Below are 22,695 nucleotides of genomic sequence, written 5' to 3'. Positions count from 1 at the left end.
AATAATATATTATATATCTGATATATGGTTATGGGTAACCAAGAGAGAAACAACGTATGATTTGTTTCTACCCATAAACTTACTCTCTCCCAAGAAACAACGATCAAGTCATTTGCACTGTGGTTTGTGTGGGTGATATTCACCATTGTAATATTACCCCATTGCTGGGATTGATTGATTAGATTCTGGAAGCACGTGATTTATCCACGAGGTTTTAGATCAAAAGAGGTATGATCTAAACATTTTATTCCGCTGCATGTTTTGTGTTTTGATTTACAATTTCCATCAAGAATTTCTTTCATATATCCAACTCATCTCCACAAAGAATCGGTATGACCTCTTTTCTCCGCTTCTAGTGCATTTTTTTCTCAATATTTTTATTATCAAAATAATTGCAATAATCTTTAATGCACTTTTCTTCTTCTTCTCAGACAACATATTGTTGGTATTTTAATAATATGCAGTTAGATTAACATAAAACAAAATATCAATTAAAAATACATGTTAAAATTAAAACATTGCAAAACTGTTATACTTAAAACACTGCAAACAAATCCATCAATGCTAAATATATTAATTAAAAAATAAAGTTCCAACCAAACTATATTACAAATAAAAAATTTTAAAAAATATAGCTCCAACCAAACTATATTACAAATAAAAAATTTTTAAAAATATAGCTCCAACCAAACTATTATAAAAACAACCTTAAACAATGTTTTCAAAATACTCTTAAACATTCTCGTATTCCTAAATTTCAAGTAGTCGTAAATTTTGTTTTTCCGGTTTACATCTGTCCAAGTCTTTCTAAGTATTTCTGGTTTATGATGTAACAACATCCATTGCTCTCTGTATACTCTCACTAAAAATACTATATGCAATTATATATAAAGGGTTAGTCATTTTAATAAGTTGCATTTCATCCAAAATCTGATTGCATTCTTCTATACTAGGCCCTTCAAAATTCTGTAATGTTTTAAGCATTTCAAGCAATTATTCATCAAGATCACCATATTTGTTTTTCTTTTGACGTTTATTGTTAGATTTTTCCACATCCGTTGGTGAGGAAGGTATCTCAAGAAATTCATCAAAAAAAATTAATGCATATTTCTGATTGTGTTCCAAAACCATCAGAAGGCAACCCTTCTTTCGACGGACCCCGTGAAATTTTTTCAGTTGCTCTAATACTATCAAATAATGCTTTTAGCTCATTTGCATGTTGTAAACCAACATATCGAAATTGTTTTGCCTCTGGATTAGCTTATAACATTACAAATTTAAAAATTACACACATACAGATTGAATGCCTTTATGTTTTTTAAACAAATATGTTAACATTAAAGATAGTGATACATGTATGTACTCATCCCATTCTTGTGGATTCCAATTTATTGTATTAGCCACTGGATCATGACCATTCCCAGTTTTAGAGATATCTTTGACCACACTTGATATTTCTTCTTCAGATTTTCCCATTGATTCTTCAACTGTTTTTGAAAAAGGTTAACATTCTTCTATTACTTAAAAGATACCCTCATCCTATCCCAAGATTCTTTTTTAAGATTACGACCATTTTTACCAATTTTATAAGCTTCTTCTAAACACAAATCTATGAAAAGTTTAGACAATTCTAATTAGCTCTAGCACCATCATCAGAAGCCATCCCTACACGTAAAATGTCATTATACTTAATTAAATTAAATTTAACATATGTATCATTTTTATTTTTATTTTTATTTTTATTTTTTGTAATCAATAAAAAAATAGGGAAAATTACAACAAAAAAAAAAAACCCCATGGTTTAGCGTGTTTTTTGTTGGAAATGGTTATAAAATTCTGGGTAAAACCAGAATTTTTTTCTAAGTTTGGTCTATTTTTTAGGTAGGTCCCAAGCGTCGATTTTCGCGGGTCAAAGAGGTAACGTGTTCTATGCCGCGTTGTGATTCACGTGGTATATTTGGCTACTCAAAACCATTATCGAGTGAATGAGAAATTGAAGCCAAAGTATGCTCCATGGAAATGGAGTTTTGGTGGAAAAATCCTTAAAGGTATTGAATAAGGCTTGTCCCACATTGATTTGGTGGGAAGTTTTGAATGAGTTTATAAGGCATGGGTTTGGTACTTGGGGTATGTCTCAAGGGGTACCCAAGTGTTTTAGAGCGAGAGGTTATGGGCAAAATGGCTAGACCCATTGGATTCAAAAAATCACCACACGCGCGCACGCCGTCGTCCAGGCAAGCTAGGCCTGGGCTTGTTCAGCCCAATACTAATCTTTTTGGGCAAAAAACATTTGAATTTAATTTTATTTTTGGTAAAATAAATTCCAGAATTCAAATTAAACCAGAAATAAACTGGTCCGGTTTTACTGTACACCCAAACAGGGCCCTTCCCGTTTTTGTTATCTGTTTGAATTGTGAACCCAACAGATTAAATCTGTTTAAATTCAAAACCAAACAGGTTTCATACCTGTTCAAATAGGTTTGCACCTGTTTAAATCAAAATCTGCAGCCACCAATCCATCTATAAATAGGACAGCCCTTATTTGGATTTTGAAACTCTAATAATTTCGTCCTTCATAATTCTGTAAATATTCTTTTCATATTGATGTATTATTTTCTTCTGTGAGAGAGTATAAACAGTTAGTGTGTTCATTAGGCAAATAATTTGTAGTGCTGTTATTGTTTGTAGTAGATCATTTTATCCTGGGCTATGGAGATGATGAATCTGTCTTAAGGACACAGTGTCAAACACTGGTTTGATCAAATAATTATTCAAAGAAATTAATCAAGTAAGTTGTTTAATTTATTATTCTGTTTTATTTATTTATTTCAATCAGATTTTAATTTTGTTTTTGTAACAAAATAAAATATGTTTTTATTTATTTTGTTTTATTTCTAGTTTGATTTTTGTAATCAAACAAATTCTCTCATTTCCTTTATTTCTTTATATTCTAGTTGTTGTTTAGTACACAATAGAATTTAATCTACTTAAATAAAGTGAAGATTGTCCAACATTTTTCACACTAAACCCCAACATTTTAATTTTAACAATTTAAACCCTAAATTTTTAACCATGTACCAATGTTGACCCTCCGTCTGTTTTCGTTTGTTTTTGTTAACTTTTTACACTTATTTGATACAAGTGTCACTTTTTGATTCGTCTATAATTATTATAATTATTTTATTTCTAAATTATTTTTTTTCTTTTTATCAGCTCTCTCTCTCTCTCTCATCTCTCTCATTCTCTCAAAACCCTAATTCTCTCTCTCTCATAAACCAAACCCAGAAACAGTCTATGTCTCTATCCCCTCTCTCTCTCTCTCTCTCTCTTCTACCTTTAGAATCCAAATCTGGGGACCTTACGTCCATGTAGAATGGGTGGAAACCATACAGATTGAAGGAGCTTAAAGGACTTCTTGGTGTGCTTTCTAAAGCCGTAGAGGGAGGAGCAGTAAAAAGGGAGAAAAGATGAGAGTTGCAGGTACTGATCCTTGAGTATTAGAAATGTATCGGAATCAGAGGCAACCAACGAGATGTCGCCAGAAGAGAGGCCTGATATGAGTTTTGGTGAACACGGAGCGAACGAGAGAGATAGAGAGAGAGAGAGAGAAAGAGATCGGCGACTTGAGAGAGAGAAAGAGAAAGAGATGAGGAAAACAAGGCCGGAGATGGTGTGGTTGCGGGTGGATTGATAACCACCGTGGCGACAGGTCTAGATATCATAGAGGCAAAGCTGTGACATCGTCGATACAAGCAACGACGAATGAGGAACAACGGCGGAGGAGAGTAGTAGTGGAAGAGAAAGATATAGAGAGTTAGGGTTTTGAGATGTGAGAGAGAGAGAGAGAGAGAGAGAGAGTTGATAGAAAAAAAAGTAATTTAGAAATAAAATAATTATAATAATTATGGACGAATCAAAAGGCGACACTTGTATCAAATAAGTGTGAAAAGTTATCGAAAACAAATGGAAACAGTCGGAGGGTCAACATTGGGACACGGTTAAAAATTCAGGGTTTAAATTATTAAAATTAAAATGTTGAGGTTTAATGTGAAAAATACGCTAAACCTTGGGGTTTTTTTTTTTTTTTTGTAATTTTCCCAAAAAAATATTACTGACTTATGAAGTAGTATCATTGTAGGTTTTTCCAAGAAATTGGGGGCTTGATCGTAGTTAGACTGTGGGTTTTGTTATTGGGAATTGAAATATGACACTGCTTCTCTATCTAAGTAAAATTAATCTAGGGCAAATTACATTAATAGTCCCGGTAGTTTAGGGCTTACATCACTTTGGTCCATGACTTTTCAGTTGTGATACGTTTGATCCTAAATTTTGAATCTTGTTCCAAATAAGGACAATCAAAGATATTTCCTTTGCAAACGATCCATTTCAAGGATAAAGTCGCCATACAACTTATTTTGTGTTGGTTAATTTGTATGTTGTTTGAAATGTAATAGCATTTTTTTTAATGAATAATATTAAAACTTTTTTAGTTATAAAGTTATGTTGGGTTTGCTTAATTTGGAATGATACTGATTTTTCATATTTGTAAACTCAATCTCTTTGAGTTGCACATCTTCAAAAATTCTTTCAAACTACGTGAAATCAAGTTGTTTCAAAGTGGGTGGCATAGTCTATACTTGTATGCTCCACATAATAATGTTTACTATTTATTAACTAATTAAAACATGAACATATACAGTAAATAAAACTCATATCATAGTTTAGCAAAGGCCGATCTTTTGATCGGGTGAACGGAAGTGCTCAAATAATAATCTTCTCCTCTCATACCTAAGGTTTCGAACTGAGATATCTTTGGTTATGATGAACAGTGGCCTTGGCACGAGTCACAGATTTTCATTTCTGACAAAGGTTTTACAATAAAATGAATTTTCTATAAAAGTTGCCGAATTTGGACTCTCATCTATGTTTCACATTGCACTCGTGAGATTAGATCAAAGAGATCAAGGGTCCATAATATTTAACGCACAGAGGTATCCCCCAGGCATGTTACAACGAGTCATGCTAAAGGGAGACAAATCGTGCTACAACTTTAGTTTAGTGTAGACGATTCATACCGATCGAAGATGATTTGTGCCTATGTTTTGCATATACTCATTTTCTTGACGATGATATTGGGGCTTGTAGCCACGATACATCATTATTATCTAAGCCATTGATTTACTAGAATTGAATATTTTAATTACATGATATGAGATTAGTAATGGATTCTAAATTCGAAGTCTCTCTTCATATTCAGATTATTCTCTTTAGTTACACAATTAGTTTAGTTTTAATTAAATTCTCATTAGCGAAAATCAAATCATCCTCTCTTCTTCAAATTAAATTAAAAATTACCATTTGAATTAATATAACTCAATCCAAAATCCTCATGGTATGATACCTGGACAATTCATTATTCTACTGAATTAGTACTTTGTTTAGTTCTTTATTTTTTATTGAAAAATGACCGATTAATAACCAATCAATTTTATTAAAAAGCGACATCTAAATTAAAAGTTGTATCATTTTAAAATTTGAAATATAAAATTAGTTATTAAGAATATTTTAATAATAGTGATGCATGTTAGCCTTGGCAAGAAATTTTTTTATACTTTTCCTTAATATCGAAAGTTTGTTATAAGAGAGTTTTAACCAAATCCTCTTGCTTTTGGTATCTAAATAAAATTAACATAAAAGTTCATATCAATTGTATTAGGCATTGGGTTGTATTAGGCATTAGTATTGTGCCTTGCACGCCGTATTTTGAAGTATATGTACATGTTACACCCTAATGTTTGTTGTTATTTAATTTATTTATATTATTTTAGAATAATACCCATCCATGTGTATGAAACTTGTTGAAAATACTTAAAATTGTAAAGTGTTTAATCACAATTATATTAATTAAGATAAATAAAGTATTTATAATTAATCAAAATTAAGATGGTCAAAATCTTTAGAGTGATGTAGGTTCTACTAAAACTATGAAGGCTTAACCCATTTTGAATGAAGGGTCGCAGGACAGAAAAGTTGGCTTAGCGATCTATGTAGTTGTCTTTTGAGAAAATGAGAATGTCAGAGGTTTAGGATTTGAATCGATAGAGTGATTGTGACTTTTTCGTTGTAATCTAACTTACTAACCCATTAACATTCTATCCTATGTCAAAAAAAAAAAAAAAAATTTTTTTTGAGGATTGTACAAAAAAGAAAAGTGTTAACTCATTTTTATATTACGTCAATCCAAAAATTCGGTCCCACAAGTGCATTTGTCAAAATCTCCCAAAAAGTTATTGTAAAGAATTCAAAGCTAAATTTAATTTATTTATATTTTGATAGACACATTTTTATTTTAGAAATTAAAATCAATTACATAATAATTAAGGGGAGTTTTCAAAATTAAACTCCTTCAATGGAGCCTATACATAGAGCACTGTATGTATCTTTGTGTTAAAATTTCTGTAGAATCCTTGAAGCATTCTTCACAAGCTCTCAAACATTCAAGTATTATTTCAAGAGACGTAGAATATCACTAAGCACATCACTCTCTTACATGTTCAAAGATCAAACGTACCGTCGAGTTCGATTCATCATTTATTCGTAATCAAGCCATTAAAATCCACAATCAAACTTTTTTTTTGATTTTCTTCATTAAAAAATTTGAAAACTTTTAAGACGGTTGGAGTCCATAAGAAGCTCCTACATGTTCAAGGATCAAACTCACCGTAGAGTTCGATTCTTCATTTATTCGTGATCAAGCCATTACAATTCACAATCAAACTTCATTAAAAAATTTAAAGACTTTTAAGGCAATTCGATTTAATAAGAAGCTTTTACAGCCATTGGATTACATCCAGTTTTGAAAATCAAATATCACAAAGAATTGTACTTATTTTTAAAATTAAAATTTGTGTGTACACATGTTTAATAGCCAATCATTTACCAATGTCTTTGTTCATCCAGTAGAATTTTGTAACGGTAATATGCCAGAGTCGGGCGGAGTCAAAGAAGGTCTAGGGCCACGTGCGCCCCTCAATTTTCAATTTTGAAATTTTTTTGTTATTATTTTGTGATCATATACAAAATATGTTCTTTTTTTCCGTAACATGTTATTTGTCTAAAGATTTATTATATTATTCACAATAAGCAGTTGTTTGATATTTTGGAAGTACTATATCGTATTGTTTATATAATAGTCTAAACTTATAGTGTAGTGGAAAATCGTATAGATTGAATATAATTAATTCATTATGTTCAAATAGTTGACAAACTATTTAGCGTGATTTGTGATTTTTCGTGCTTTGAGTATCAAAATTATATAGGCATAATTTTGAATCCATTTTGGGTGGGCCCCAAACGTTTTTTGGGGTGGGTCCAAAGAGGTGACGTGTTCCTTGCCGCGTGGCAAGTCACATGGTGAAGACGGAACGTCAAAACCATTTATGAGTGAATGGGAAGTTAACGTCGTTTTCGGGTCTAACATTAATTTTTATTTAGATAAAATTCATTTGAATTTTTTCAATAAAAAATTATTGTGGGAATTTAATTTAATTCTAAATTCAAATTTTGGGTTCCTTAGTGGTTTCCTAAAATTTGTCAAATAGATTAATATTTATATTCCTAACAGATTTTATTAAATCTATTATACTATTGTTTATTTAATTAAACTAGTCTAATAGTTTAATAATATTTATATTCAAATAGTTTGGATTTAAGTACACCTACGGCTACTTCTTCCAAATTGTTTGAATTTTAGCCGTTCCTGTACAACGACAGAATCTGTTTGATTTTTGAATCAAACCTGTTCACTTTTGTTTTGCACCTGTTCGGGTTGCACATGTGTGCCTATAAATACCAAATTCCAGCATGTGTTTTGAATCAAGAAAAATTTCAGTCTGAAAGTACCCTTTTTCCTTGTTGTCCAGATTATATCTGTTTGTATTCTTTTTATTCTTCATTTTAGATTTAGAATAAATTAAAGAGAGTTAGAACACAGGTTTGGTTCGCCGAACAAATTGTTTGGAGTGCTACTACAATTTGTGAAGATCATTGTATCCTGGGAGATAGACGCCATTCAACCGTAAGCACCATAGCGGGGCGAATCTGTCTTAAGGACAGAGTGTCACACACTCGACTTGGTCTTAATTTTATTTCGGTTCAATAAATAAATCTAGTATGTTATTTATTTATTTTGTTTGAATTTATTTCAAGTTATTTTATATACACAGAAGATTGTTCCAACAATCGTAAGACAGATTCGAATTATTCTGTTTACAGAATTTTTCGTTTATTTCCTTTTTTCATTCTTCGTAAATAATTTCGGAAGAAAAATTATTTTCTATGAATTTACAAAATAATATTCTGGTTGGAAAAACAAATAGTAATTATATGCTATTTGACAGATAGTAGTAATATACTGTCTCTTTTCTTTGACAACAACTAGTAGTACGATACTGGTGTCATTAACAATTCAGAATATATTTTTGTGGAATTTTGTCAGAAAACTAATTTTGGTTCTTAGAAATTATTTTCTGAGTTTTCTTTAATTAAAATTCTGTTTCAGTATTTTAATTATTGAAGTGTTACAGAAATTTAATTTTCTGTGTGGAATTAATTTGGTTAAATAAAATTTTATTTTATTTCCAAATTAATTGAAAAATAAAAGTTATAATTTTTATTTCTTTTATTTTTACAGAATTTACTTTCTGTGTGGAATTAATTTGTTTAAATAAATTTTATTTTATTTTCAAATTAATTGGAAAATAAAAGTTACATTCTTGTTTCTTTTATTTTTACAGAATTTAATTCTGTGAATTTGGTTTAATTTTCTGTGTAGTATAAATTCTAATTATAATTTTGTTTTATATATTAGAATTGATGGCAACTGAAACAAATGCCCAAACAAGTACTACTGTAGTGGCTGCAATGACGCCAACCCTCTCTCCTGTTGTAACAGTACCGATAAATCACGGTGAAAAGCCAGAGAAGTTCTTAGGAACTGACTTTAAAAGATGGCAACAGAAAATGTTGTTCTATCTTACAACTCTGAACCTGGCTCGTTTCCTCCGTGAAGATGCTCCAATCCTGAAAGAGGATGAAACCGACCGGCAAGTAGTTGCTGCGGTTGATGCCTGGAAACATGCCGATTTCCTTTGCCGGAATTACGTCTTGAACGAACTTGACAACACATTGTACAACGTCTACAGTCCAATCAAGACAGCAAAGGAACTTTGGGAATCGTTGGAGAAAAAGTACAAAACGGAAGATGCCGGCTCAAAGAAATTTGTGGTTGGCAGATTCTTGGATTTTGTAATGGTTGATTCAAAAACTGTGATCAGCCAAGCTCAAGATTTCCAACTCATTCTGCATGACATTCACGTAGAAGGTATGTCTCTCAGTAAATCCTTTCAAGTTGCAGCCTTAATTGAAAAATTACCAAAAGGTTAGAAGGAATTCAAGAACTACCTCAAACACAAGCGCAAAGAAATTTCTATAGACGAGTTAATTGTGCGTTTGAGGATTGAGGAGGACAACCGCAATTTTGAAAAGCGGGCTGGTAAGCTTCCTATGGAGTCTAAAGCAAATGTGGTGGAACATGCTTCAAAAATCAAGAAACGAAAGTCTTCTGGAGAAAGTTCATCACAAGGCTCTAAAGGGGGGGAAAATAAAAAGTACAAGTTTAATGGCAAATGTTACATATGTGACAAAGAGGGACATCGGGCCAAAGATTGTCGTAGCAAAGGCAAAAGCAAAAGAAGAACACGCAAGAAGCCTGCTCAAGCCCACATGACTGAAGTGGACAATATTTCCAATGGTGTCGATGACATCAATCTTTCTGCAGTTGTTTCCGAGGTAAATCTTGTCGGAAATCCTAAAGAATGGTGGGTGGACACTGGTGCTACTCGCCATATCTGTGCCGACAAAAAGATGTTCACATCTTATTCTTCAGTGGACAATGGTGAACAACTTTTTATGGGCAACTCCTCAACTTCCAAAGTTGAAGGACAAGGAAAGATTATACTCAAGATGACATCTGGAAAGGAACTCACTCTCAACAATGTGTTACATGTACCGGACATTCGCAAGAATCTTGTTTCCGGATCTTTGTTGAGTAAGAATGGGTTTAGGCTAGTATTTGAGAGTGACAAATTTGTACTTACTAAGAATGGGATGTATGTAGGAAAAGGTTACATGTCTGATGGCCTTTTCAAGTTAAATGTAATGACCGTTGTACCCTCAGTTATTAATATTACTACATCTTCTTCTTACTTGCTTGAGTCTTCAAATTTATGGCATGGTAGACTAGGACATGTTAATTATGGATCTTTGCGTAAATTAATTAATATGGAATGTTTACCTAAATTTAACATTGATTCAAATTATAAATGTGAAATTTGCGTTGAGGCAAAATTATCTAAAACTCCTTTTCATTCAATTGAAAGAAATACGGAACCACTTGAATTAATTCATAGTGACATTTGTGATTTTAAATCAATTCAAACTAGAGGTGGGAAAAAGTATGTAATCACTTTTATAGATGACTATACTAGATATAGTTATATTTATTTAATTCGAACCAAGGATGAAGCTTTGGAAACTTTCATTTAATATAAGAATGAAGTTGAAAATCAACTTGGTAAGAAAATCAAGAAACTTAGAAGTGATAGAGGTGGTGAATATGAATCACCTTTTGGTGAATTTTGTAAAGAACATGGAATAATTCATCAAACCACCGCTCCTTACTCACCTCAGCAAAATGGAATTGCTGAAAGGAAAAATAGGACTTTAAAAGAAATGATGAATGCCATGTTAATAAGTTCTGGATTACCTCAGAACCTGTGGGGGAAGCAATACTTTCTGCTTATTATATTTTAAATAAAGTACCCCGAAAGAAAATAAATCAAACACCTTATGAATTGTGGCATGAAAGAGTACCATTCTACAAATACTTAAAAGTGTGGGGGTGTTTGGCTAAAGTGGCTATTCCTAGTCCTAAAAAGACTAAGATAGGTCCTAAGACCATTGATTACATTTTCATTGGTTATGCCAAGAATAGTAGTGCATATCGGTTTTTGATTCATAAATCAGAACATTCTGAAATGCATGTAAAATACTATTATTGAGTCAAGGAATGCATCATTCTTTGAACATGTATTTCCAAATAAGACTGGACAAGAGACTAGTAGTAATAAAAGATATCATGATGTTATTACTAGTCAGGATCAAGAACATGATCAAGAACAAGAGTTAGACCAAAATAAGGAAGAAGAACCTAGGCGTAGTAAACGTGCTAGAACCTCAAAATCTTTTGGTCCAGATTTTCTAACATATTTGTTAGAAAATGAGCCTTTAACTTTTAAGGAGGCTATGTCCAGTTCTGAAGCTCCTTTATGGAAAGAAGCTATCAATAGTGATGTTGAATCCATCTTGCAAAATCACACTTGGGAATTAGTGGACTTGCCACCAGGTTGTAAACCTCTTGGGTACAAGTGGATTTTCAAAAGAAAATTAAAAGCGGATGGATCAATTGACAAATACAAGGCAAGACTTGTGGTCAAAGAATTTAGACAAAAAGAAGGTCTTGATTACTTTGACACATACTCACCGGTTACTAGAATAACATCCATTAGAATGCTAATTGCCATTGCATCTCTATACAATCTAGAAATTCATCAAATGGATGTTAAAACCGCTTTCTTAAATGGTGAGTTAAATGAAGAAATTTACATGGAACAACCAGAAGGGTTTTCTGTTCCAGGGAAAGAAAAGAAAGTGTGTAAATTTGTTAAGTCATTATATGGTTTAAAACAAGCGCCAAAGCAATGGCATGAGAAATTTGACAAGGCAATGATGTCAAATGGATTTAAAATTAATGAGTGTGACAAATGTGTTTATATTAAAAACACAGATAAAAGTTATGTCATTGTATGTCTTTATGTAGATGATATGCTCATCATTGGTAGTAATAATGGCATGATTAAAACTACCAAGAAAATATTGAATAAACATTTTGACATGAAGGATATGGGCATTGTTGATATAATACTTGGTATGAAAATTACCAAAACATCAGAAGGATATACTTTGTCACAATCTCATTACATTGAGAAAATACTTGGCAAATTCAGCAAAGATGATGATCATCTAGCTAGAACACCTGTAGATGTTAATTTGTATCTTTCTAAAAATGTACAGGAAAGTATTTCTCAATTAGAGTATGCCCAAATTATTGGAAGCTTAATGTACTTGATGAACTGCACTCGCCCAGATATAGCTTATGCAGTAAGTAAATTAAGTAGATATACGAGTAATCCGGGAGTAGAACACTGGAAAGCAATTATAAGGGTTCTAAGATATCTCCGATTTACTCGTAACATTGGGCTGAATTATACTAGATATCCAGCAGTACTTGAAGGATACTGTGATGCAAATTGGATATCAGATACAAGAGACTCGAAGTCCACCAGTGGGTATGTCTTTACTCTTGGTGGGGCGGCTGTATCTTGAAAATCTTCCAAACAGACTTGTATTGCTAAATCTACTATGGAATCTGAATTCATAGCTTTAGACAAAGTTGGGGAAGAGGCAGAATGGTTTCGCCACTTCCTTGAAGATATTCCAATTTGGCCAAAATCGGTGCCTGCTATATGCATACATTGTGATAGTCAATCAGCAATTGGTAGAGCACAGAGTCATATGTATAACGGTAAGTCACGACACATTCGTCGTCGACATAACACCGTAAGACAACTACTCTCTAATGGAATTATTTCCATAGAATATGTTAAGTCTAAAGACAACATAGCGGATCCACTAACCAAAGGGTTAGCAAGAGAGTTCGTTGAAAATTCATCGAGGGGAATGGGACTTAAGCCTATTAAATAAGAGTTACCACAATGGCAACCCAACCTAGTTGACTGGAGATCCCAAAATCTAGGTTCAAAGGGACAACCGAGTTGTGATTGACTCAGAAGGATCACTGTGGAGTCCAACTCCTACCCATTTCTATGATGAAATAAGTGATATCTGCAGCGATTTAGGTTAAGTAATACTTTTAATGATTCTTATATCTAGGTAAACCTAGTGGAGTATGGCAGGATACTTTTCATAAGAATCACTTATGTGAGTGTGAACTGGGCCGGTTCTATAAGATTTGTGAAGGGCTACAAGTCTTTAGAGCACTCATGATAGACCAGGTTGTTTAAGGCCAAAATGAACACAATAGTGAGAACTAAACTGTGTCTTGGAATATACTGTGTGAGTTCTATTGTCTTGGTTTACACAAACGGCTGAACAGTTCAAGACATCATGTTCACTGGTTAGCTAGTAAATCCGATAGTGTCTCACAAGGGAAGGTTCAAAGCCAAAAGCTACCTATCCTTTGCAGAATATTTTCAATTTCTGTACTCTCTGTAATTAGATCATGTTGTTGCATTTTCTCTCCGTCAAATTCCATTCATGTGGGGGATTGTTGGAAAATGGTTTTATATAGGCATAATTTTGAGCCCATTTTGGGTGGGCCCCAAACGTCTTTTGGGGTGGGTCCAAAGAGGTGACGTGTTCCTTGCTGCGTGGCAAGTCACATGGTGAAGACGGAACGTCAAAACCATTTATGAGTGAATGGGAAGTTAACGTCGTTTTCGGGTCTAACATTAATTTTTATTTAGATAAAATTCATTTGAATTTTTTCAATAAAAAATTATTGTGGGAATTTAATTTAATTCTAAATTCAAATTTTGAGTTCCTTAGTGATTTCCTAAAATTTGTCAAATAGATTAATATTTATATTCCTAACAGATTTTATTAAATCTATTATACTATTGTTTATTTAATTAAACTAGTTTAATAGTTTAATAATATTTATATTCAAATAGTTTGGATTTAAGTACACCTACGGCTACTTCTTCCAAATTGTTTGAATTTTAGCCGTTCCTGTACAACGGCAGAATCTGTTTGATTTTTGAATCAAACCTGTTCACTTTTGTTTTGTACCTGTTCGGGTTGCACATGTGTGCCTATAAATACCAAATTCCAGCATGTGTTTTGAATCAGGAAAAATTTCAATCTGAAAGTACCCTTTTTCCTTGTTGTCCAGATTATATCTGTTTGTATTCTTTTTATTCTTCATTTTAGATTTAGAATAAATTAAAGAGAGTTAGAACACAGGTTTGGTTCGCCGAACAAATTGTTTGGGGTGCTACTACAATTTGTGAAGATCATTGTATCTTGGGAGATAGACGTCATTCAACCGTAAGCACCATAGCGGGGCGAATCTGTCTTAAGGACAAAGTGTCACACACTCGACTTTTGGTCTTAATTTTATTTCGGTTCGATAAATAAATCTGGTATGTTATTTATTTATTTTGTTTGAATTTATTTCAAGTTATTTTATATACACAGAAGATTGTTCCAACACTTGTTTTCATTTTTCAAAAAACACTTTTCAGAAAATTTTACTTTCTTATTTTCCGTATTTTTTTTGTTTTTACTGATTTTTTTTAATATTTTAAGCAATTTTTTTACTTTTTAGACACATCTAACATAAATACACCTAAAAAGTAAAAAAATTGTAAAAAAAATCTTTTAAAAATTTACTAAATATCAAAAATACAAAAAAAAAATACGAAAATTCAGTACATTTTTTATATTTTTATGTATTTATTAATTTTTTATAATATTTTTTCACAATTTTTTTACTTTTTAGATACATCTAAATAAGGTGCATCTAAAAAAATAAAAAAAAATGTTTAAAATTTAAAAAATATTTACTAAAAACAAAAAAACATGAAAATTAAAAAATTCAATTTTTAAAAAACTTAATTCAAAAAACTCAAACCAAACACACTGATTATCTCTTTAATATTTTCTGTCAAATAAAAATTAAATAAATTTTATAATAATTTGTGCAATAAATGACGTGTTTTTATTTTCTAAAATTAAGAATTTTGATCCATAACTTTTTATGCTAAAATTACAAACATACATCACCATCTCACACCAAACTATTACACACTATTATAAAATTTTGATTTGTTCTTATTAATAATGACTTTTAATTTCTTATTCTTAAATTTAACTCATAAAATTATTATTATCTTAATATTAATCATAAATTTTTTAAATAAAAAATTATAATTAATAAGTGTCCTCCCTAACTTGACTTCCTATCTCGACCACTGGCTAGAGTAGCGTCTCATTAGGAAGAAAGTCACAAAATTTTGCTTTACTGTCCTTTTGGGGGAATGTGATCTTTATGTTTTTTTTTTTTTTTTTTTGTCACTAGCCATCAAAATCTTTAATATTGAAAAAAAAAAAAAAAAACTACCTAGAATTATACGAGAATATGCTATACTTACAAAAACTAATATGGAAATCAGATGTATGAAATCTTTGAAATGATTTTGATTTTATAACTTGGACCCAATTAAGTTATTTTGCGCCTCAGATTATGCCATAATTGAATTCTTTGCATGTAAATTGATAGAATAATGTTAGAAACACTAATTAGTGTATCAACTAACATACTAATTAAGACATAAAATATATATGTGAGTTCTATCAATGAACATAATCGTACTTAATATTGTATCTAGTTGATGTGTTAGTTGATTTCCTTCCAAATATTTAGTTATGATGGTTCAATTCCGGTTTGAGAGTTTCGAGTTCAAATCAATAAAACAATTTCTCCATATATGAGAATAAAACTATGTACATTTAAACCTTTCTTAAATGGTACAATGAAAAAGTCTCGTGTCTCTCGGGAAAAAAAAATTTCTTCCTCTAAATAAAAAACAGAGTTGTTGGCTTGTAAGTTAGAATACAATATTTTCCAATACTTGAAAGCATGCAACAAATCCCAATTGATTTATTTGGTTTATTTTTATTTTTATTTTTTTATTTTTAATGTCATGTTTGAATTTGTACTGAAAAAAAAAAAGGAGAATTACAAATCAATGAGAATAAAGTGAAAGTAATTGAAAAAATATATAAAGATGCAAGTGAAATTTGTGCTCTGATTTGCATTAGAGAAAAACGCAGTTGATTTTTTCGTTTTTGCAATTATTTTTATTTTTCTTACTGATTTGTAAAAAAAAAAATGAAAGAAAAAGTGATGGTTATGACTTATGAGATTGCTTTCACTGAGAGAAGACAAACACGTCATCTCTCCTTTGAGCTATATGAAAACCCATGTGTTACCTACTTCTGTAGGATTGCCTTTGCAATTATTTTACATTATTATTATCTAAAAAGCTTAGCACTTGGTTTATAAACCAAGTCACATACAAGTGATCGATTAGAAGTCACCCTTCTTTGAAAGATCACATACATTTTTGGGTCCCTTTCAAAAAAACCAAAGGTGAACTTACCTCTAACTCAAGTATTTTTTTTTTAATATATATAATTTATTTGACGAATTGTTTTTGAAAAAACAAAATTGAAAACAACTCACTTTTTTAAAGAAGGCAAAAAACAAAAACATGTTTTGGAATTTTCAAAAAAATTTTGCACAAAAATAAAAACAATCAATGTTTTAAATTTTGGGTAAATTACAAACACACTACCTAAAATTTGTTTAAAATACGAATTGTCCGTTGTGATTTTATAAATTACATCCCGCCTTCCGAGGTTTCTAATTACATAACAAATAGCTCTTTTTATTAATAAATTATCAAGTTAATTAATAGTTTTTTATGATTTTAAAATTTTATTTCAATTAATAATTCAGTTAATTTTATTATTATATAGAAGAACAGTTAAGAATTTTATTCTTTTCAGTTAATTATGTTAAATAAAATTTATGACAATAGAATATTTGAAAATTTTCAAACTATATAGGTTAATTCGTATTTTAAACAAATTTTAGAGATGTATTTGTAATTTACCCTTATATTTTTATTGTTTTTGTATTCCAAACACCAAGAAACAAAAACAAAGAAAACTTACTTGTAACATGAATAGTTGGGGAAAAAACCCCCAAAAAAAATCCTTATTTCACGAACTGTTTTCAGGATGAAAAAAAATTCTAAAAACAACCCCCTGTTAAGAAATGTCAAAAAGTTAGCTGGTTTTTACACACAAGCGTTTTCAAACCTTTCATTATTTTTTGGACAAATTATACCACTAGTTTCTATATTTTGAGTCTTTTGTCATTTTAGTTACAGTAATTTCAATTTACTCAATTTTAATCTTAAATTTTTTACTTTGTTTTATATTGGTTTAATTGATTCCAATTGTTAATATTTTTGAGTAAATTACACTCATCTATCTCTCTTGAGGTTTGAAAAAATACAATTAATCTCACTTTTGACATAATTACATAACATTACACTGCGTTTGGTTGGGCGATTTGAGAAGGAATTTGGAAAAAAAGAAGAAGGGAAAAGGTATGTGAAATTAGGTGAAATGTAGATATATTTTATTCATATTTCATCTACTTTTTCCTTTTTTCTTTCTAAATCTCTTTCCAAATCCTTCAACCAAACACAACATTAAGTAGTTTTTTATCAACAATTCGTGAATCATATAGATAAAAGATGATGGTGTCATCTCTTTTAAACTAAAATGTATATTTATTTTTGGTTATTTTAATATTTTTATGCCAAATGCATTAGTTTTGATCGCTTAATCTTATGCTAAATCTTGTGGGGCTAATTGTATTTTTCTCAAACCTTAAGGGAGTTAAGTGTAATTTATCCAATATTATTTTTTATAGAAAATGTGCACATAAATAGCATATGCCATGTTTTTAGAGGCAAACTTGTAAACTTGATCAATTCAGTGACTTATCTCAATCCACTTAGTAATTATTTTTCATAAAAAACCTAAGGACATTATCAATTGAACCAATTGAGCTAAAATCTACATTAAGGATTAAAATGACATAAATAACAAAATGTAAGAGATACCTGTGTAATTTGCTCTTATTTTTTTAATCCCAAAACGCGAGAAACAAAAACAAAAACAATACGGAACAATCCCTGAATCCATTTATGAATAGAAGAATCTGACCTTCGCACATAGTTCAAAAACAAAAAACAAAAAAGAAAAAGCAAAAAATTGAAACAAGAGTCCATAATCTTCTTCTACACATAAAAAAGAATAGAAATTAGAAAAAGCCAAGAAGATCAGTGTGAACCAGCCTGAAACATGTTCATGATAGAAAGTGCAATTGCAGACAACTGAAAAGTATCATTATCTCTCTTCTTCAATGGCGAAACCACACATTTCTTCTCCGAAAACCCATCTTCACAAGTGATCACAGCGTCCATAACGGAGGTTATTTCTCTGTTAGCATCCACAAATTTCTTACTCTTATAATACTTCACTGCCTGTTTTACAGAAGGAATCGCATCCGAGTAAAGCTCCAAGCAATCTTGTAAACGAACCTTGACATATGGGTCAAGTTTCTTGTTTTTCAATAGGTGTTTGACGTAGCAGCGAGTGTCGGTCACGTTGTTCTGGATAAGCTTGATGGTGATCATGCCGAGGCCAAGTAGGTCAGCGCATTGGCTGGCGGGAGCTGATTGGAGGGAGGTTGTGCAGAAAGTGAAGTCGATGTTGCTATCATGGTTGACGCCGGTTTTGCAGGTGTTGTAGATTAGGGTTTGGGCGGCTGCGTGGTAGAAGGAGGAGGAGAGGAGGAGGAGGAAGAGGAAGAGGAGGAGGAGAGGAGAGAAAGAGAGGGTTGTCCTCATTTTTTGTTGTTGTTGTTGTTTGGTATGTGTGGCACTTTTTCACATTTTTGTTTTTCTACCAAGCAAGGGGATGGTGATTTATAGTCTGGGGAGGAATGACTTGGTGTTTGGACAGTTGGGATCCAAATTGTCTTTCCTTAAGAAAAAAGATAGTCTATTAATCTAAAATTTTGGATCAAGAAAATTTATCTTCAAAATAAATTGAAATTTAATTGGTGTATTGTGGGGTCTATGTATAAAAAGAATTTGAGTCATACATTGGTGTTTCTGAGTAAAATTTTATATAAAGAAATCTGAGTTTGTAACATATAAGAGTGTTTGGAAACACTTTTGTATTTTTTTTTCAAAATTTAAAGGAGATCTATTTATTTCTAGATCATTAAAAATAGATTTTTTTTTATATATATATTTTATCAATATCTATTTATTTTGTAAGGGCACTCAGGCTATAAGTTCAAAGAAAACTCTTAATTGTGCAATGTGTACCATATGCATGTACTTTTATTATGTAATTTTGTAGTTCTAGTTATATTTTTTTAAGGGATAAATTACGTAAGTGAGTAAAATTTTACGTGATTCGGTGAATTTTAAAATTTTTATGAATAAATTAATGTGAAATTATCTTTAAATTATGTATTTTTATGATATTACTTATGTAAATTTATGAAAGCTTACTTGCTTTTGTAAATAGTGCATGTGTTTGAGGGTTGCACACCCAAACACTTCCCTATCTATACATATCATCACCACTACCGCTCCTTGCCACTAGTGACTGACAATTTGTCCGACCACTTTTTCATTGACTTTTCCAATATCACCGATAGTGATCCAACGTGGTAAAAACTATATATATATATATATATTGTTCAAAACAATAATTTGTTCTTCTCACAAAAAATAATTTCATTAATCATATTCTTTTCACCATAAAAGATCAATCTTTTTACCTAATGTTATCCCCCATAAAAGTAGACTTATCACCAATAAACCAACTTTTCCTCGCGTAACCCAAAAAGAGAAAAATTAAGCATCTATTTTTATTTTCTTAAATTAATTTTAGAAATCTGCTGACCCAGACTTATCCACTTAGAATTTTCTGAGTGGGTGATTGTGTGATGGAAATCAATTTGTGTAGTGTGAGATTCATGGGACGTGCGGTAGAGATTAATTTTTGAATAAGTATCTGAGTTGATAATGATAAGTTTGTAGTATTATTCATTAATTTTATAAATTTAAAATTTAAGAACATTAATTATTAATCATTAATGTAACGCCAAATACATAACTTTGAATTAATCAGTCACCTACTACAGAGCTCACATGCTGTGACAACTTAAATATTTAATTAATATCACAATCAATTATAATAATAATAACAATAATAATGATAGTAATGGTAAAATTAAATAATTAATTTTATGGTTATATGCGATGAAATGTAATTTAATTGACATTAAGATCAATGTAGAATTAAGCAGATGATTGTTGAAGATAAAACTCAGTATTAGGGGTGAACAGCGGATATACCGATCCGTCAAAACCGATCGAACCGAACCGATCCGCCGCATTTTAGACGGATGCATGATGACGAGCGAACGGTTGTGGATTGATTTTCTCCAATCCGTTAATTTGGCGGACGAATGGCGGATTTAAGATTCCTTTGGCCGCAACCGAACCGCCAAACCGCGAGCACGCTTAATAATTTATAAAACTTTGTATTTTCAATTTATTTAAATATTTGTTTGTGTTTTCAATTAAAAAAGAGTTCAAATATTCTGTTAAAAAAAAGTTTTTAACTTGAATATATTTTTTGAATTGAAAAAATAAACGTATTATTTATCTATATTTTTTGGTTTTTAAATCAAACTCTAAAAGTAATAAATAGAAAATATGATATATGTTGGTTGGTTTTTATTTTCAAAAACATATATAAATGTAACAATACAGAGACATATAATCTTTACTATTGCCCTATTCATGGTTTTGGTGGTTTGAATTGTTTTTATATTTTAAGAACCATAGATTGTAATATTTTATGTAGATGAGGCATACTGTGATTGTAATATGTGAATGAGGTATGCAGTGATTGTGATATTCTAAAGTTTCAAACTTTCTTTCATTGGATGAGACATGCAGTAATTGTAATACTTTTTTAAGTCATTGACTGTAATATTTTTTTTTTTTTGGAGGAAGTGCACAAGTTGAGCTATGTTAAAAATTTATAAAATTTCAAACCGCCAAACTGATTCGCATCCATTCACCAAACCGCCAATCCGCTCAATCCACATCCGTCGGATTGGCGGACGGATGCGGATTGATTTTTTCTAATCCGCCAATCTGACGGACGGATGGCGGATTGAAGGTTTCGTGGCTGCAACCAACCCGCGCTCACCCCTACTCAGTATGGTAAATTCAAACAAAAAAAGAAAAAAAGAAAACTAATAAAGCAATTCCTTTAATAATTGGACCCAAGTATAATTAAGCACTTAATCTAAACTTATCCATTTTGGGGATAAGATTCAAATCTATAGCAAGATGATTGCAGCGCGAGTCGAGAGGCTGCGTGTTTGGCTACGTATCACCTGAACGAGTATTACACCTTAGTATAAAATGAGGAGTAGTGTTGTGAACAGAATAAGGAAAACAAACAAAGAAAATGGAAGAAAATACCAGAAGTGAATGAGGTCTTTGATATTGAAAAGAAGAGTGAGGTATTATTTTTAAGGTGAGTTATATTATATTTTGAGTCACCATAATATATTTTATGTATATTTTAAGTTATTATAATTTATTTTACTCAATTTGTGTTTTATAAATTATGTTAATATTTCAATTAAGTTAATTATTTTCTGAACCCTATTTGTTTAAATTAAAATCCATTATTTAACAATGGAGTCCTATGCCTTGTAAGACTTAACTAATTCATTGGCTTCTGATTGGCCACTTTGTGGCCCTCTGTTTGTCATGGATCCATTGACCTCTGTTCTGACTGTTACTTCAGTCACCTATGTTTTATATCGTGGTTATGGTTATTTATTTACATACTTTATGTATTTCAATTTCTGCCACTTTGAATAAATTGTTTATTCAAATTAAGTTATGTTAATATTTTAGCTTAAATAACTATCCATAGTTATTTTGTGTCCCCTATGCTCTTGGTATAATATCTCACTTTGTTGTGTGCTTATAACTGTTGTCCCCTTTCAGCTGATGAAATGTAAGGATGGATTGTAACCTCGTAATGGGACCAGCACAGAATTTGATGCTGACACGTTACATTTTTTTTTCTTCTTTTTTTATGACAATCCATCACCGAATAATAAAATTATATAAGCCCTACAAATGTATTTTCTTTGATCAAAATAATAAGATAATTAATGAAGTAAATCTTCTGTTTAATTATTTTCTGACTTTTATTCTGCCTTCGCCTGCACCATTTAATTGTTAAGATTATAATTAATTAGTAGGTTGCGATTTTAGCCCTAAGCCCCTGGGGTTTGGTCGTGACACATGGATGATTCGAACCATGCAATTAGGGCTCGTTGAATACTTCATTCTTACAAAAAATCATGTTGATTAGATATTGATTACTATTTCATCAGATCACATTTCTGTTAATAATTTTTTTTAAAATCATATTGAATGTTGACAGAAATATGATTTGGTCAAGTGGCTATCGATATTCAATCAACGTGATTTTTTTTTTTTCAGGAATAAAATACTCGACGAATCCTGCACATTAACAATTCAGATCATTGATACAGACTCCTTGATAGGCCCAAGAGGCCCAATTGTATGGTTCAGTCCGATTCCGAACTAAATACAAGCCACTACACTTAAATATATATTAAAAAAAATTATTCACACACCCTTTTGAAGAGTGTGATTATTTGGTAGTTTTATATTATTGTTAAACATTACTTATCACTTGACACTTGTTAATTTATTTTTTAAATCTTAACAAAAAGGTACTTAATCTCACAATTTTAATTAATAAATATTA

At 31.0% G+C, this 22,695-nt stretch overlaps 1 protein-coding gene across 1 annotated transcript; it reads right to left on the bottom strand.

The window, feature by feature from the left end:
- Positions 1-17,954: 17,954 nt before the first annotated feature.
- On the bottom strand, positions 17,955-18,760 carry LOC114310829 (putative invertase inhibitor). Its single transcript, XM_028256914.2, has one exon. It carries the CDS (start codon positions 18,690-18,692, stop codon positions 18,123-18,125), a length of 570 nt encoding a protein of 189 aa, XP_028112715.2. The 5' UTR covers positions 18,693-18,760; the 3' UTR covers positions 17,955-18,122.
- Positions 18,761-22,695: the final 3,935 nt, after the last annotated feature.

This window comes from Camellia sinensis, chromosome 5 (genome assembly GCF_055761805.1).
Source record: "Camellia sinensis isolate YWXY chromosome 5, ASM5576180v1, whole genome shotgun sequence".
NCBI lineage: Eukaryota > Viridiplantae > Streptophyta > Magnoliopsida > Ericales > Theaceae > Camellia > Camellia sinensis.
Note: the sequence above shows the minus strand (reverse complement) of the source record. Positions and strands in the feature narration are given on the sequence as shown.

Coding starts and splice junctions, on each gene's coding strand:
- LOC114310829 (XM_028256914.2), bottom strand. CDS start 18,692: ATGAGGACAACCCTCTCTTTCTCTCCTCTCCTCCTCCTCTTCCTCTTC.